At 44.0% G+C, this 15,068-nt stretch overlaps 1 protein-coding gene across 2 annotated transcripts in view; it reads right to left on the reverse strand.

Annotated features, from left to right (window-relative positions):
* The window catches only part of TEAD1 (TEA domain transcription factor 1), a 267,694-nt gene that overhangs the window by 18,841 nt on the left and 233,785 nt on the right, over window positions 1-15,068 (reverse strand). For both annotated transcript variants that reach the window (XM_084853818.1, XM_084853829.1), the window contains one exon: window positions 11,650-11,823. In XM_084853818.1, coding sequence (XP_084709944.1) covers window positions 11,650-11,823 — 174 coding nt within the window. The remainder of the gene's footprint in view (window positions 1-11,649; window positions 11,824-15,068) is intronic.

A 15,068-nucleotide genomic window follows, 5' to 3' on the forward strand; every position in this document is an offset into this window, starting at 1 on the left:
CAAAAAGGCTTTCTTCAGCTACGTGCATAGTAAAAGGCAGAGGAAAGAAATGGTGGTTCAGCTATTAAATAAGGATGGCAAAACGATAACAGATGACAAAGAAAAGGCAGAGGTGCTCAATTCCTACTTTGGCTCAGTCTTCTCCCAAAAGAGGGTCTATGACCCCCCTGGCAAAGGCGAAGTACAGGCTGAAGGGGCAGAATTGCAGCTTGAGATCGATAGGCATATGGTCAAAGAACACCTAATTACTTTGAATGAGTTCAAATCTCCAGGGCCAGATGAACTGCATCCTAGAGTCATAAAGGAACTGGCAGAAGAACTCTCAGAACCGCTGTCTATTCTCTTTGAGAAATCATGGAGGACGGGGGAAGTGCCAGATGACTGGAGGAGGGCTAACGTTGTCCCTATCTTCAAAAAGGGTAAAAAGGAGGAACCTGGGTACTACAGACCAGTCAGTCTGACAACAATCCCTGGGAAAATTCTGGAGCAGATCATAAAGCAATCCATTTGGAAGCACCTTGACAACAATGCCGTGATTACTCGAAGCCAACATGGATTTGTCAAAAACAAGTCCTGCCAGACAAATCTGATCTCATTTTTTGATCAAGTAACCTCCCTTGTAGACCGTGGGAATGCTGTAGACATCATATACCTCGACTTCAGCAAAGCTTTCGACAAAGTGCCCCATGATATCCTGATGAGCAAACTAGCTCAAAGTGGGCTAGATGAAACAACGATCCGGTGGATCCACAGTTGGCTACAGAATCGGACTCAAAGAGTGCTTATCAATGGGACCTTCTCAAACTGGGGAGAGGTAACGAGTGGGGTACCGCAGGGCTCAGTCCTGGGCCCAGTGCTCTTCAACATTTTTATGAATGACTTGGAGGAGGAGGTGCAGGGAATGCTGATCAAATTTGCAGATGACACAAAGTTGGGAGGGAATACTTTGGAAGACAGAAAGAAAATTCAAAGTGATCTGGATAGACTGGAGCGCTGGGCAGAAAACAACAGAATGACATTTAATAGGGATAAATGCCAAGTTCTGCACCTAGGAAAAAGAAACCAAATGCACAGTTACAAGATGGGGGATATGTGGCTCAAACACACTACAAGCGAGAAGGATCTTGGAATTGTTGTCGATCACAAGCTGAATATGAGCCAACAACGTGATGTGGCTGCAAAAAAGGCAAATGCTCTTTTGGGCTGCATTCATAGAAGCATCGCTTCCAAATCCCGGGAAGTACTAGTTCCCCTCTACTCAGCACTGGTTAGGCCTCATCTGGAGTACTGTGTCCAGTTCTGGGCACCACACTTTAAGAAGGATGCAGACAAACTGGAGAGGGTTCAGAGGAGGGCAACAAAGATGATCAGGGGACTGGAATCAAAGCCCTATGAGGAGAGACTGAAAGAACTGGGCATGTTTAGCCTTGAGAAGAGAAGACTGAGGGGAGATACGATAGCACTCTTCAAGTACTTGAAAGGTTGTCACAGAGAAGGCCAGGATCTCTTCTTGATCATCCCAGAGTGCAGGACACAGAATAATGGGCTCAAGTTACAGGAAGCCAGATTCCGGCTGAACATCAGGAAAAACTTCCTGAGTGTCAGAGCAATACGACAATGGAACCAATTACCTGGGGAAGTAGTGGGCTCTCCCACACTGGAGGCCTTCAAGAGGAGGCTGGACAGCCATTTGTCAGGGATGCTCTGACTTGGATTCCTGCATTGAGCAGGGGGTTGGACTCGATGGCCTTGTAGGCCCCTTTCAACCCTACTATTCTATGATTCTAACTGAAATGTATGGGGCTTAGGTTCATCATAATTCATTTAAGTTCCATTAATTTCAATGGGCCTACTCTTAGGACTACCATCAGATTCAACCCGCAAGGTGGAATGATTTAATATCTTGTCATTTTCAGTCTTAAAATTATGGAACATTGGAACATTAAATGATGGAGAGTAAAATTCCAGTTCCATTAAGAACCACTGGAAGATTTGACACTGTCCTCAATGAAGGGGGTGAATCAGACCTCATTCTGAACTATCATACTGAATTGATCCTGCTGGGGTGGCCTATTTGATCTTTTTCAGGTTCTCCAAACTCCTACCAAACTTGATGAGAGCCCTTGGCAAGCATGGGGTTGTTCTATTAATCAAGAACAAATGCATTTCTTTATCTAGGGCAGGGGTGGGCAACACACAGGCCATGCACTGCATGCAGCTCAGCAGCACCCCCCCCCCCAGTGTGTGTTAGTGCTACAGAGTACTAAAAAGATCCTTTTAGCTATAAGGTGCAGAAAGGATTAAATTTAGCTTCAGAACAAGCTAAATTTGACCCTTTTAGCACTCCATAGCAGTCTGCCACCAAAATTTAGCAGCAAACCACAGGTTTATTTTTTTGTTGCCACTGCCAAATTTGACATTGTGGCAGCAGCAGCAGGAGTGCAGACTGTGAGGGGTGGGGTATCCTGCAGGCTCTCTGAAGTTGCCCATCCCCAATTTAGGGTATTTGATACTCCCCTCTTCAGTCCCCCAAGGATCTCCCAGAGGGGCTTACAAAGGAGTTATTAATCAATATACCTTATGAATCTTGCTTTTTGGATGCTATCCTTTCTGCTTCTTGTATTCAAGAGCGCTGTGCCCCAAATAAGAACGGTGGGTGAGGAGGAAGTATAATAATATCCAAACAATATTTGAACTGCACTGTGATCAAATCAAACTGGAGTCAAGAGAGTCAGGTTATTCTCTGCTTTCAGCATTTGTTAGGACAAATTATGGTCTGAAGAAAAAAAATCACAACACGAGTTTCAGCACAAGATTTCCTTTTAGTGATCGACATCTTAGGAAATGGTATTGGCCACCTCACAGGCATTTGTTCTCTCTGTCTGGTGATTACAGTATAATGCATTCATCCATCAGTATAATATGGCTTGTCAGTATGGAGTCTTGAAAATTTTACATATCAAGACTATCAGCTGTTTGACATGATGCATCAAAAAGGCCCCCACAGAAGACCCATAGCATGTTCTGAAAGAGAGCTGGCTGCAAACAAGGAGAACACTCCCCATGGATAAGTTCTCAGTCTTAAGAGAAAGGAGGAGGCAGCCTCCATGTGCTACAAAAGACTTGGCTAAATAGATTTTTTTTTAAAGGAACAGCAGCACCAGGAAATGCAGAAACATGATAAAGCCCCTCCATCGTAAAGGAGTGGGAGAAGTAGCAACACACAGAGGCATTTCCTGCGGGAGCAGCATAATTAAAACACAAATATTCAGTAGTTAAAACTGAACACGTAGGGTCACTTGTTAAACAGCACAGAGGATTCCTTCAATTACTGTGGACCGCAGTGAGGAGTCATTCATATGAGTGCGTTACGCTTCCCCTCCTTCTCAGGGAACAGTGATCAAAGGGCAGAGATTCCAAATTGTGAAGCAATTTTTTTTTCCAACAGCAGCATCTGGATCTTTGGCACACTGCGCTGCCAGTTGTGAGCTGCAGCTTTGGAATCGCTTCCAGGCCTGCCACATGGCTGAGCTTTTGATGGCCAGGCCAAGCTACTCTACTTCCCAGCTGCTCTCTGACTCATTCAGAAGAACTAACACACTTGCTGCACCAACTTGAGAAAGAGTTTTACACCTAGTGCCATGGAGGTCACCATGCAGGAATGATCCTCTCTGGGGCGACAGGAAAAAGCAGACGTGGATTCCTCCCGCCCATTTCAAACGTGTTTTAAACATGTCTGAAAAACTGTCTAAAGATGACCTGTCCACATCATCAACCTCGCCTCGCAACTGCAGATTGTTTGCCAAGTCTCGTTTTGTTACTCAATAAAAATTACATCTAAGAAGGGGGAAATATTACAATAGCTTTTTTGTGAATGAAAGAGACAAAGAATCTACATGACTCTAAAGACTGCAGCAGACACATATGAAGGACGTGGGAGGAGACCATGTGGCTGCACTCTTTCTGAACACTAACTATACTGAATTCATTATTTGTTAACTGTGCCTGACAAAGAAACAGCATTATGTTTTGTTTTGTTTTTCAGGTCACAGCTATTTTACATAATAAGAATCAGAATAAACTTAACCATCCAACTCATGTTACTTTGCCACTAATTATGGCATATATTTACATTAATAAAATAGGAGAGATTTTTGGACATGATTTAATGCCCTTTTATTGTGCAGATTCCTTTATTTCCATTGTACATTTGAATTTCAAAAATGCTTTGGACTTCAAAGCATTTTTTTAAAAAAAGCTTGCACTAATTACAATATGCATTCTTTTCTAGAACTGCTTGTTTGCATTGCAGATTCCTGAAAAGATAGGTATTCATTAAAATATAAATATTAATATCACCCATACTTCTTACAGGAGTTTTGTTCTCCATTTCACAGGGGTGTTCAGACAAACAGGTTTTCCTCATTATGAAGCAATATTGCAATCATTTAACATTGTAGCAGCACAGCCCTAAGCATAGTTACTCAGAAGTGAGGCCACTGTATTCAGTGGGACTTACTCCTACACAAATACGCATGGGACTGCGGTTTGAGATAGTTGCTTATGCAGATATAAAAGTGATCAGTCCTTAAAAAAGGCTTATGCCTTCTCCTGTTCCACTGAGCCAGTGCCTATGTACCTTTTTAATACCCTAATCTTTGATTTTTCCTGATATGAAGCCTTTTACTCTAACGTACACTAACTGGTATTGTTAGGAGACTATGCCAGATACTGCCCAAAGATCTTAATCTTGTGCACAAATATTAGGATGTACAGTTAACACACGTTGCTTGATCAAAAAAGCCGTGCACATGAAAGGAAGAGGCCAGAGACGGGAAATACTTTATGGCTGGTTCGGACATGCATATCTCAGCTTAATGAGCCTTCTTCCCATGTGTGGCACCCCTTCCCTCCTCCCTGCTCAGTGTACCACAATTACCCTAGAAGACTATTTGTCCATTATGTCTGAACCAGGCCTGTATATTAAGCCAAAACATGTGGATCCAAATGGAGCCAGTATATGCAAAGCTCAAATTGTCTGAAAGTGCCTGACATCAAAGTGCCTGAAATTGTGTCCTGTAACTTTTGCTCCATCTCAAGATAGCCATTTGATGCCCTTTTTGAACGTGTCTACTAGGTCTTTACTATTTTTACCCATCTTACAGAACGAGCTGGGGGCTATCAGATGCCTATGTTGGAAACACTACATTTTTTCATCATGAAAACATACTATTGTAGATGATGACAACTGTACATGCCTATTTGCACATACAGAAAACTGTGTACTCTGAATACACAGTAGGGCAACAGGATAACAGCCACATTCTCCTGTTGCTTCTGTGAGTTCGATGTAATGTCTAAATGCCACATATGCATGTATTTATGCCAAATCTCATAACCTCAGAATAAAAGGCAGGAAATACACCAGGCTTACAAACTTCACGCTACACGTTAGTAGGGAAATCTGCAACAGATTCAAATGGGTTCGAATTCCTGTGAATCCAGCTTGCGGATTCCGCAGCGCACCAGCTTTATCAGAGTCATGTGGATTCCAAGGACTTGCAGACCGTTTTTTTCACTGGGTGGGGGTGAGGGTTGCACAAATGCACACTAGCCCGAATGTGCATTAACTACAGCAGATTAGCACATCTGTGCAAGTACGCATTAATGATAATGCGAATTAGCGCTGATGCGAATTAGCACAAGCAGAACAACATTCTGATGTTAAAAATCCAATTCTGTCAATGAGCAGATGATGGAACGAAAGACGCCTGACAATCCCCGAAACACAGATGGAATGGATTTAACAAAATCTGTGGATTAGACTAGCCTTCCCCAACTTGGCATCCTCTAGATGTGTTGGACGGCAACTCCCATAATTCCCAGCCAGAATGGCTACTGAGGGCTGCATTAGCACTTGAACAAAAAAGCCCAGGCTTTGCCTGTTCAGAACTCTGAAGGCTCACTCCCTATAGGCAAGGAAAGCTGTGCAGGCTTGAAGCACTCACTGGTGGCTAATCTTCTCGGCTGCTCCCTCCCAACTATTAAAGGAATTAGCCACAAGACAGAGAGCAGAAGAAAAAGCCCAAGCAGTGGCTCCTCCATCACTGTGAGTATGACTCAATGCTGGGAAAGAAGTGGAGTGAGCTTTCTTTCCCTGTAGGAAGGGAGCCTTCACAGTTCAAAACAGACAAAGTCAGACTCCATTTCACATGCTACTGGCAGCATGCAGCCTGGCTCTGGGATGTTCTGGCAAATGTGTACAACGGGTGTAGGGACTGATGGGGGGACATCAGTGTGCTGCCTCCATTCAATGTCCTTGTTTGCGGCTTGTATGAATAGGCCTTTTATGCCCATGCCATATCCAAGGCACACTTCAGTGGCAGCTACTGAAAATCTCACTTGGTTTGGGGGTAAATGTATATCAATGAAGTGAGAAATAAATACATGCAACACATTTTTTGCACTGGAAATGATGTCCTCTAGAGCAGGGGGGCACAACGTGCAGCCCACTGGACACATTTTGTGAAGCCTACGCAGGGTTGGCAACATTGCCCAATAGCTGCCCACCCACCCACCCAGCCCTCCCTCCCTCCCTCCCTCTTTTCCTCCAAGCTCAGCATAAACACAGAGCACACCAGCAGCAAAGCGACAGTGCTCGAACCACCCTTTCCCTGCTGGTGTACTCCGTATTAATGCCGGTTGTTGAGCACGCATGGCCCCTTTCTTAGCAGCTAGCATAAACAGCGGCCCTTGGGCATGTCTGAGTTGTGCACCCCTGCTCTAGAGTGTAGTTTAAATCATTTCTTAGGATCTGTCTTGATTCTCTATTTTCATTATTCCTAAAATGCTTAATAAAGCTATCACTGCCCTGGTTTGGATATGATGGCCATTTCTTGGATTAAGCAACCCAGGCATTGGTGTGGCCATGTGGGAGTGAGTGAGCTCTCTCTGCCTCCCACCCTTCCCCCACTTCCACTTTTCAGAACTACCCGGGAATGCTTCGTTCCTTGGTTGTTGTCATGACATGTGAATCCAGGAACTCTGGTTTATTTAGGGGGTTGTTGTTGGGTTAATTCTGGGTTGTTTAACCACATGTCACAACAACAACCCAGGTTGTTTTGGAAAGCAGAAGTGCTTGCAAACAAACCATTGGCTGATAACCATGGGTTGTTTGACTGTGTGAACCGGCACACTTATCATCTATGACTCTGCATTACATGTCATTTCATTGTGTGCCTCCCTTCAGCATTATGCAACTGTCAGTGCTGCTATTGCTTTAACGTGCCAATATCACCAATCCAGGCTAGGAACTGCAAACTGCAACTACTCCAGTGAACCAGAAACAACTAATGGTGGTGGCTGTACAGCCAACGGGCTATGCATATCATGGTCTAAGGTATGCCTAGTTTTGCTAAGACTCAAGGTCAAACTACACATTACTTTAAAGATGCTATGATGTGAACTAAGTCCCTAACTGGGGTGGGGGGTAAGGGGGCTTGAAGCTTTTGCCACCCACTATGCTCCTGATCTGGATTGGGGGGCTGTGCCTCCAAACTGCATCACCAAAAAAGAATATATTGAAACGGATTCTTTTTTGGCAGTGAAAATTGCTGATGGAGGCCCCTGATCCGGACTGGGACCACAAAGGGTTTAAACACCCTACCACCCACATTAGGGTCCCAATTTAGCATTACCTTAAAAACACAGCCAGCAGTCACGTCTTTTGCCTTTCCTTACACAAAAGTAGACACAAAAGACTCAACCCATGTTGTGCGTTGCTCCCTTAGGGCTTTGATTCCTTGAATAAGTGTGCTAGTTTGCTGTTTCCTCCATTTTCCAGGTGCCTTAGTGAAGTCAAGCAGTAGGGGCTCCAATGTGTCTGGACATACTTGTCAAAACTGGTCATTCTAGCTGTGCCGATAATATGACGGGTCAAAATACTTTCCTTACCTTGATCATCTTTTTTGCCTTAAACTCCTCGGCAACTCCTCAAACACCTCTTACTTAAAATCCAGCTGCATTTTATTAACAACACTCCTCCCCCACCTTCTGATAAATCATGCATCTTTCAGAAAGTGCTCCAGGTTTCTAACACATTCATCAAAATGTAGGGGGGAGGTTGAATTAGATCAGCTGAATTAGATCAGCACAAACCATCATATATATACTCACATTTAGATTTTGGGTACTTACACTTACTTGACTTTACAAACACACTGACTACACCAGAGTCATGAATGGCATTTTTGACACACCGAGGAGTGCTTCCACAGATGTCTTCATTATACGGTTTGTCCTACTCATCTCTGCCACTAGATGGCAGGTGACAGTTTACAAATTGTTTCAGTACCTACTTTGTGAAGCGAGCAAAATGCTGACAAGCAGTAGTATTTATGGCAGTGTGGTCTTGTTAAACTGGATTTGCATTAACTTTTACATGACCAGTATACACAAAGGATGTAGTTATAAAATGCTGTGCTAAGTAACATGCTAAAGTTAGCTATAAATTACCCATGTGTTTGTGAGGGACAGGGGGGCCGGGGCAGGGGAGGTTGAGGTTGAAAACCTGTCACACTACTGTTCTGAAAGAAAAAGACAAACTAATATGCTGCCCCAGTTTTTGAACAAGATTATTACTTTAGTATTACCTTTGAAAACCCCAGGGTACTTGCTGACTGATTTGTACCACTATACTACTACAACAGTTCTCTATTTTGCATATCAACTGTAAAGAGTGAGAATAAATACATTAAATCAAATGGATGCTTTTCATTAGCAGCGGCCCTTAAGATTATAATAGTTATAATTGTGATAACTGCTTACAGTACACACAGGTAACCGATTTATACATGGGTACACAGGTTTGTAATTTGGTTGGGGTAATGGTGGTCTTTGCAATAAATTCCATTTTATCTGTTAAGTCAGGAGTAGGCAGCCCAGTAGCTCCAGATGTTTTGGCCTACATATTCCATATTATTATTATTATTATTATATTTATTAGCCACCCATCTCGCCAGCTCCCTGGCCACTCTAGGTGGCGTACAAAACTAACAACAAATTTACATAATCAACTGAACAAAACAACATAACAAAACAACACTGCTCCAGAAAACCCTAACCCACCCCAAATGCCTGCCTAAACAGTCAGGTTTTTAAAGCCCGGCGGAAGCTCATCAAAGAGGGGGCATGGCGGAGGTCACTAGGGAGAGAATTCCACAGAGTGGGGGCCACCACAGAAAAGGCCCTCTCCCTGGTCCTCACCAGCCTAGCTGCCCTAGCTGATGGGAAAAACAGAAGGCCTACCAAGTTCGATCTCATTGAGCGATCTTGAAGATAGAATGGGACAGAACTATATAGGGTTTTAAAGGTCAATGCTAACAGCTTGAATTGGGCCCCCAAACAACTGGTAACCAGTGCAACTCCTTCAGCACTGGAGTGATGTGGTCTCGCCGATGGCTGCCTTTAATTAGGCAGGCCACCGCATTCTGCGCCAGCTGCAACTTCCAAACCATCTTCAAGGGTAGCCCCACATAGAGCGCATTACAGTAGTCTAGGCTAGAGGAGACCATGGCATGAACTACTGAGGGGAGCAGATGGTTAGGGAGGTAGGGGTGCAGCCGCTGTATCAGATGGAGTTCATACAGCGCTGCCTGGCTCACAGCTGACACCTGAGCCTCCATGGACAGCTGGGAGTCTAAAATGACCCCCAGAATGCAGACCTGCTCCTTCGGGGTAGCCGTACCTCATCAAACACCAGGTCAGCATCACCCAACCTCCCCTTGTCTCCCACAAAGAGTACTTCGATTTTGTTGGGGTTCAGTTACAGCTTAGTCCTTTCCATCTAGCCACTCACCGACTCCAGACACTTGAACAGGGTTTCTATAGCCAACCTTGGGGACGATTTAAATGAGAGGTAGAGTTGCGTGTCATCCACATATTGGTGACACTGCACCCCAAACCTCCTGATGACAGCCCCCAGTGGCTTCATATAGATGTTAAATAATATTGGGGATAAAATAGAACCCTGGGGCACCCCGCAAGTGAGCAGCCAAGGGTCTGAAGTCTCCTCCCCCAGATCTACCTTCTGGTACCTGCCAGACAGGAAGGAACGGAACCACTGTAATATGATGTCCCCTATGCCCAACCCCTCCAGGCAGTCCAGGAGGATACCCTGGTCGACAGTATCAAAAGCCGCAGAGAGATCAAGGAGAACAAGGAAGGAGCATTCGCTCCTATCCAGAGCTCGCCCCAAATTATCACCAAGGCGACCAAGGTCGTTTCTGTCCCATGCCCAGGCCTGAAGCCAGATTGAAATGGATTCACATAATCAGCTTCTTCCAAGTGTGTCTGCAACTGCAATACCACCACCTGCTCAGTCACCTTGCCCCAAAACGGCAGATTTGAGACCGGGGCGAAAATTGTTCAAGTCTTGGAGGAGGGCTTCTTTAACAGTGATCTTATCACTGTCTCCTTGAGGACTGATGGCATCACTCCCTCCTCAAGGGAGGCATTCACCACCACCTTGATCCCCTTCCTAAGTCTCTCCCTGCAGCTCATAATGAGCCAAGATGGGCAAGGATCAAATAAGCAGGTGGTCAGCCTTAAAGATGAACGCACCTTGTCCACTTCATCAGAAGGAAGAAGCTGGAACTGATCCCACACAACCGGTCTGCCACTGGCCGCCCCTCATTCACTAACTGTATCCACAGTGCACGGAATAGCACTCTTGATCCGGTCGATTTTATCTGCAAAGTGCTTTGCAAACTCATCACAGGAGGTCTTAGAATGCGCCATTGTTTCCAGAACAACTGGACTGACCAGGTTCTGGACCACTTGGAACAGCCTCCTGGGACAGCACTTTGCAGACGCGATAGATGCTGCATAAAATTTTTTTTTGCTGCTCTTATCGCCACGTGGTAGGCTGAAGCTACAGCTCTTACCCGTGTCCGATCGTCTTCGGAGCGAGATTTCCGCCACCGGCACTCTACCCGTCTCACCTCCTGCTTCAGAGCTCGCAACTGTGGGGTGAACCATGGTGCAGTCAAAATTATTCTCAAACCACTGGCCAAGCTGGGCCGGGCTTATGGGAATTGCAATCCAAAACATCTGGAGAGCATTAGGTTGCCTAGTAGTCATAAGATGACCCCTACTGGACTAGGCCAAAAGCCCATTTAGTTCCAGAATGGTAGCTAATCAGATGCCTCCAGAAAGCCCATCTGCAGGGCATGAAGATAATAGTCATCCTTGAATACTTCTCCTTGGGAACACAACATGCTAATTCATACTAAGTGGTTGAATACGGACTGTTTTGAACTGTGGGTTGTTTGTTGAAAAGTGGGTTAGCCTACTGAAAAAATTCTTTTCCATGAATTTGTCTAATCCCCTTTTGAAGCCATCTAAGCTAGTTCCCCGCAACAAATCTTGGGGCCGTAAGTTCAATTAATTATGCGCTGTGTGATGAAATACCTACTTTTATCTCTCCTGAATCTCCTGCCAGTGAATTTCATTGGCTGATCCTGGGTTCTAGTGTTAGGAGACACATGCTTGTCTCTATCCACCTCCGTCACACCAGCCATGAATGAATGAATGAATATGCGTGTGAAATACACACACATACGACAATGCAAAACAAAACAGAGAACATACCCAAAATTTTACTAGGAAGAAGGCATTCTGAGGTCCTTTTCCAAACAGCTCCTTCAAGCCACCCTTCTTTTCAGGGAATTTGTCATAAATCTGACGAATGTCCACAGATTCCAGCAACGGATCACTGTAAGAATGGTTGGCATGTCCAATGTGCACGAAGAGGTGTTTGTTATACTACAAAGTAAAGAAATAAAAAGCATTATAAAAATTAACTGATATAAATTGGACAACTTTTTATTCTTAACAAGACTTCTAGTACAGCAACGTTTTCAAGAAATCAAATTAAAATGCATGCAGTCAACATCTCCAGATGAAGCATCTGTTGTTAGATATCACTTCTGATTGCAGGTGGAAGATCCAACATTCGAATGCTTCCGCTGCACAGATCAAATCTACACGTCAAGGAGAAGCTTTTATCCTAGGCTTTCCCACCACAGCCTAGTTACGAATGTGCAATGCTATTGACTTTTACATGAGGGAACATTAAAACATTCAGTCTTCTAAGCCACCGTCTGCATGGTACAATCCAGCCACAGACATATCACAGGAACCTGCTGACTGTGTATTTTGCTGAAAAATTAACCCCACTACATTAAATGATTTAAGCATGTCATAGGTAGTCAACTTCATTATCCGTATAAGCACCTAATGTGTAGTACAGAGTGGAAGACTCCAAGTAAAAGAAGCAGAGAAAGAAATGGCCAGATGAGTATTATACTCCCTCTGATCTTTACAGCCTAATGAACTGGTGGCAGTTTTCTAGCCTGAGATAAGTAAAACTCGCACCCAGAACTTTCAGTTCTGTACATAATGCTTTGAAGTTGGCATAAGTCAACGTAAGACTGAAAGTAGCCAGAATGGTTATCACTGACTACTTCTGCTATATTATTTAACAAGCGTAGCGATTGTTAACGAATAAGGCAAAACAACTAACTATCCAAGTGGACAGCTGCTTTTTTGTCATACACTCCTACAAACCTCCAGATACAACAGCTACATTGCAGTAAACATTTAGTAGCAGATTATGATGAATAATACCCTCCTGTTCACTCTGTTTGGGTGCCAGGCCAGTGTAGTTCAGTAGACAGAGTGTTGGGTTTAAACATGGGAGTCCAAAGTGCAGTTGCCCACTCAAGCACACTAGGCGGCCTTGGAGCAAACCAGGAGGTCTACAGTGCTTCAGATGGGCTAGGAAGTGTGAAGCTGTTTGTCGTTGAGAACTACTTTGGACATGGTTAATAAAAATAAACATGATTAGGACTTAAATAAACTAAGCTTCCAGGCATGCCTTTCAAACTATTTGAGGTAGCTTTATCTAGTACATCCTTTATTTAGACATCCATAACAAAGGGCTCAGGGGAAATTATAAAAACAGACTTACATGCTCAAACATAAAGAAATACAAAAAAGGGTTTGTTTGTTTTTTAAAAAAATAATAATCCCCAAATGGGGCATCCAACATTTCTGCCCTTCTTGCTGCCAGCAACTTGGCGGGGGGATGACACTCAGGGTCAAACCTGTAACCATCAGATCACCTGCAGAGCCTAATTTGAATGTCTGCAGACCCCTTTCCCCCATTCCACCTTGGGACCCTGAACATGCAGACGCTGACACTTCACCATCAAGTTGCTCCCCTGTCCCCAGCCTGCTTTATGTAACACCTTGCCTGATGAAGAGATCTGGAGATCTTGAAAGCTTGCACATTTTGGGGTTTGCCTAATAACTAGTATGAATTTTAGAAAAAGAGATGGATCTCTCTCCTCAAAGGGATCACCATGCAAGACACTGTAAGTGATCAGCTGAAGAATAGAAGAGTGAAATTATGCCAGCTGTTCTTTTCTGAACATGTAACAAAACTTACAACTGGAATGAGAGAGCCTCCGGTGGCCAGCACAAGTGGCATGGGCCAGGGGAATGTGTGGAAACCCTTAAGTGAGAGAGGAGGGTCTGCAGGCTATGGCATAGAATCAGCCATGAACTTCTGCCTGCCTCACCAGCTCAGTAGGCTAGAGAAAAAACTACAGCAAAGCATGAGGAGGTGGAGGAACAGAGCTGTATATGCTCCCATTTCTCTGCAGGTGAACAAAGAGATTCTTCATGAACATGTATCAAAGATAACCAAGTGAAGACTATGCTGCGATGCTATACTATAGCCACAGATAAAGATGGAAGTCAACATCTGGCAGTTTTTAATTGGACCTAAAATTGAATGAGTTCGGGGCTTTTTTGATTTGTAAAAAAAAATATTCAAATGGGTGGTTTCATTTATTTTATATACTGCATTTATAGCCTAGTTCTTCCTTTTCTGCATTTAGCTTCCATGGAGCTCAACATGGTGTACATGGGGTTGTCAGGAGATTTCCCATTCAAGCACTGAACAGACCCTGATCTATTTAGCTTTCGGTATGATTACTGTATCATATGCCCCCAAGACCATGCCCTGGGATCCTGGTTATATTTGGAAGTGTTCTACTGAGCTGATAGGTTTTATTTCTCTTCATTTGTATGTTTGTAGATGGATATTATATTGAAGATGAGAAAGTATCCAAAGCTGCCTGTGCACCGCCGGCACAACAGGAAGTTAGCACTTCTTAAAGCAACAGGAAACAAGCCAAGACACTTGTTTCTGGAACAGATCAGTGGAGCTCACAGAAAGGAGCTTCGCTGATCTGTCCTGTTCCACAAACAAGAATTTCAGCCCATTTTCAGGATTGCTCTAGGAAGTGTTAGCTTCATGTTGCGATTGTAGTGGGTCCCACTGGAGCAATGTATCCAGCCAGGGGAGGTGCACAGGCAGCATTGGATACTGGCCATGGCTGATTATATTTAATATGTGTACGTTCTAGATCAAACTTTTGGTGGTATTGAGGTTTTGTGTGGTATTTTATTTTGCAGGGTATTTGGTGGTGGTGGGCTGCATATATACTGTGATTTGCCCAGGATGGCAATCTCTTGTATGTTGGAGCTGACTTGTGGAACACTTGTCAAAAAACTTGGCCAACAGTGGGATAAATAAAAAGTACTTTACTAGGTACTATTGCCCTCATGTCTAGCTTGTGGCTTCCCAGAGGCATTTTGTTGGCCACTGTTTCAAATCGGATGCTGAAGTAGATAGGCCTTCTTTGTAATCCACCATAGTTCTACTTAGAGTTCTTTGAGAGTGTCAGTAAACATGTGGGCACGGGTGACCCAGTAGACATCCTTTACTTGGACTTCCAAAAGGCTTTTGACAAAGTCCCTCATCAAAGTCTCCTGAGAGAACTTAGCAGTCATGAAGTAAGATGAGAGGTCCTCTTATGGATCAGTAACTAGTTAAAGAACAGAAAGCAGAGAGTAGGAATAAATGGTAAAGTCTCTCAACGGAGGGATATACTGGAAATAATGGCGACCCACAGGGTATCAATGTATTCAGACCAATG

This window comes from Heloderma suspectum, chromosome 1 (assembly GCF_057233095.1).
Source record: "Heloderma suspectum isolate Gila_16-S chromosome 1, 16-S_ref, whole genome shotgun sequence".
NCBI lineage: Eukaryota > Metazoa > Chordata > Lepidosauria > Squamata > Helodermatidae > Heloderma > Heloderma suspectum.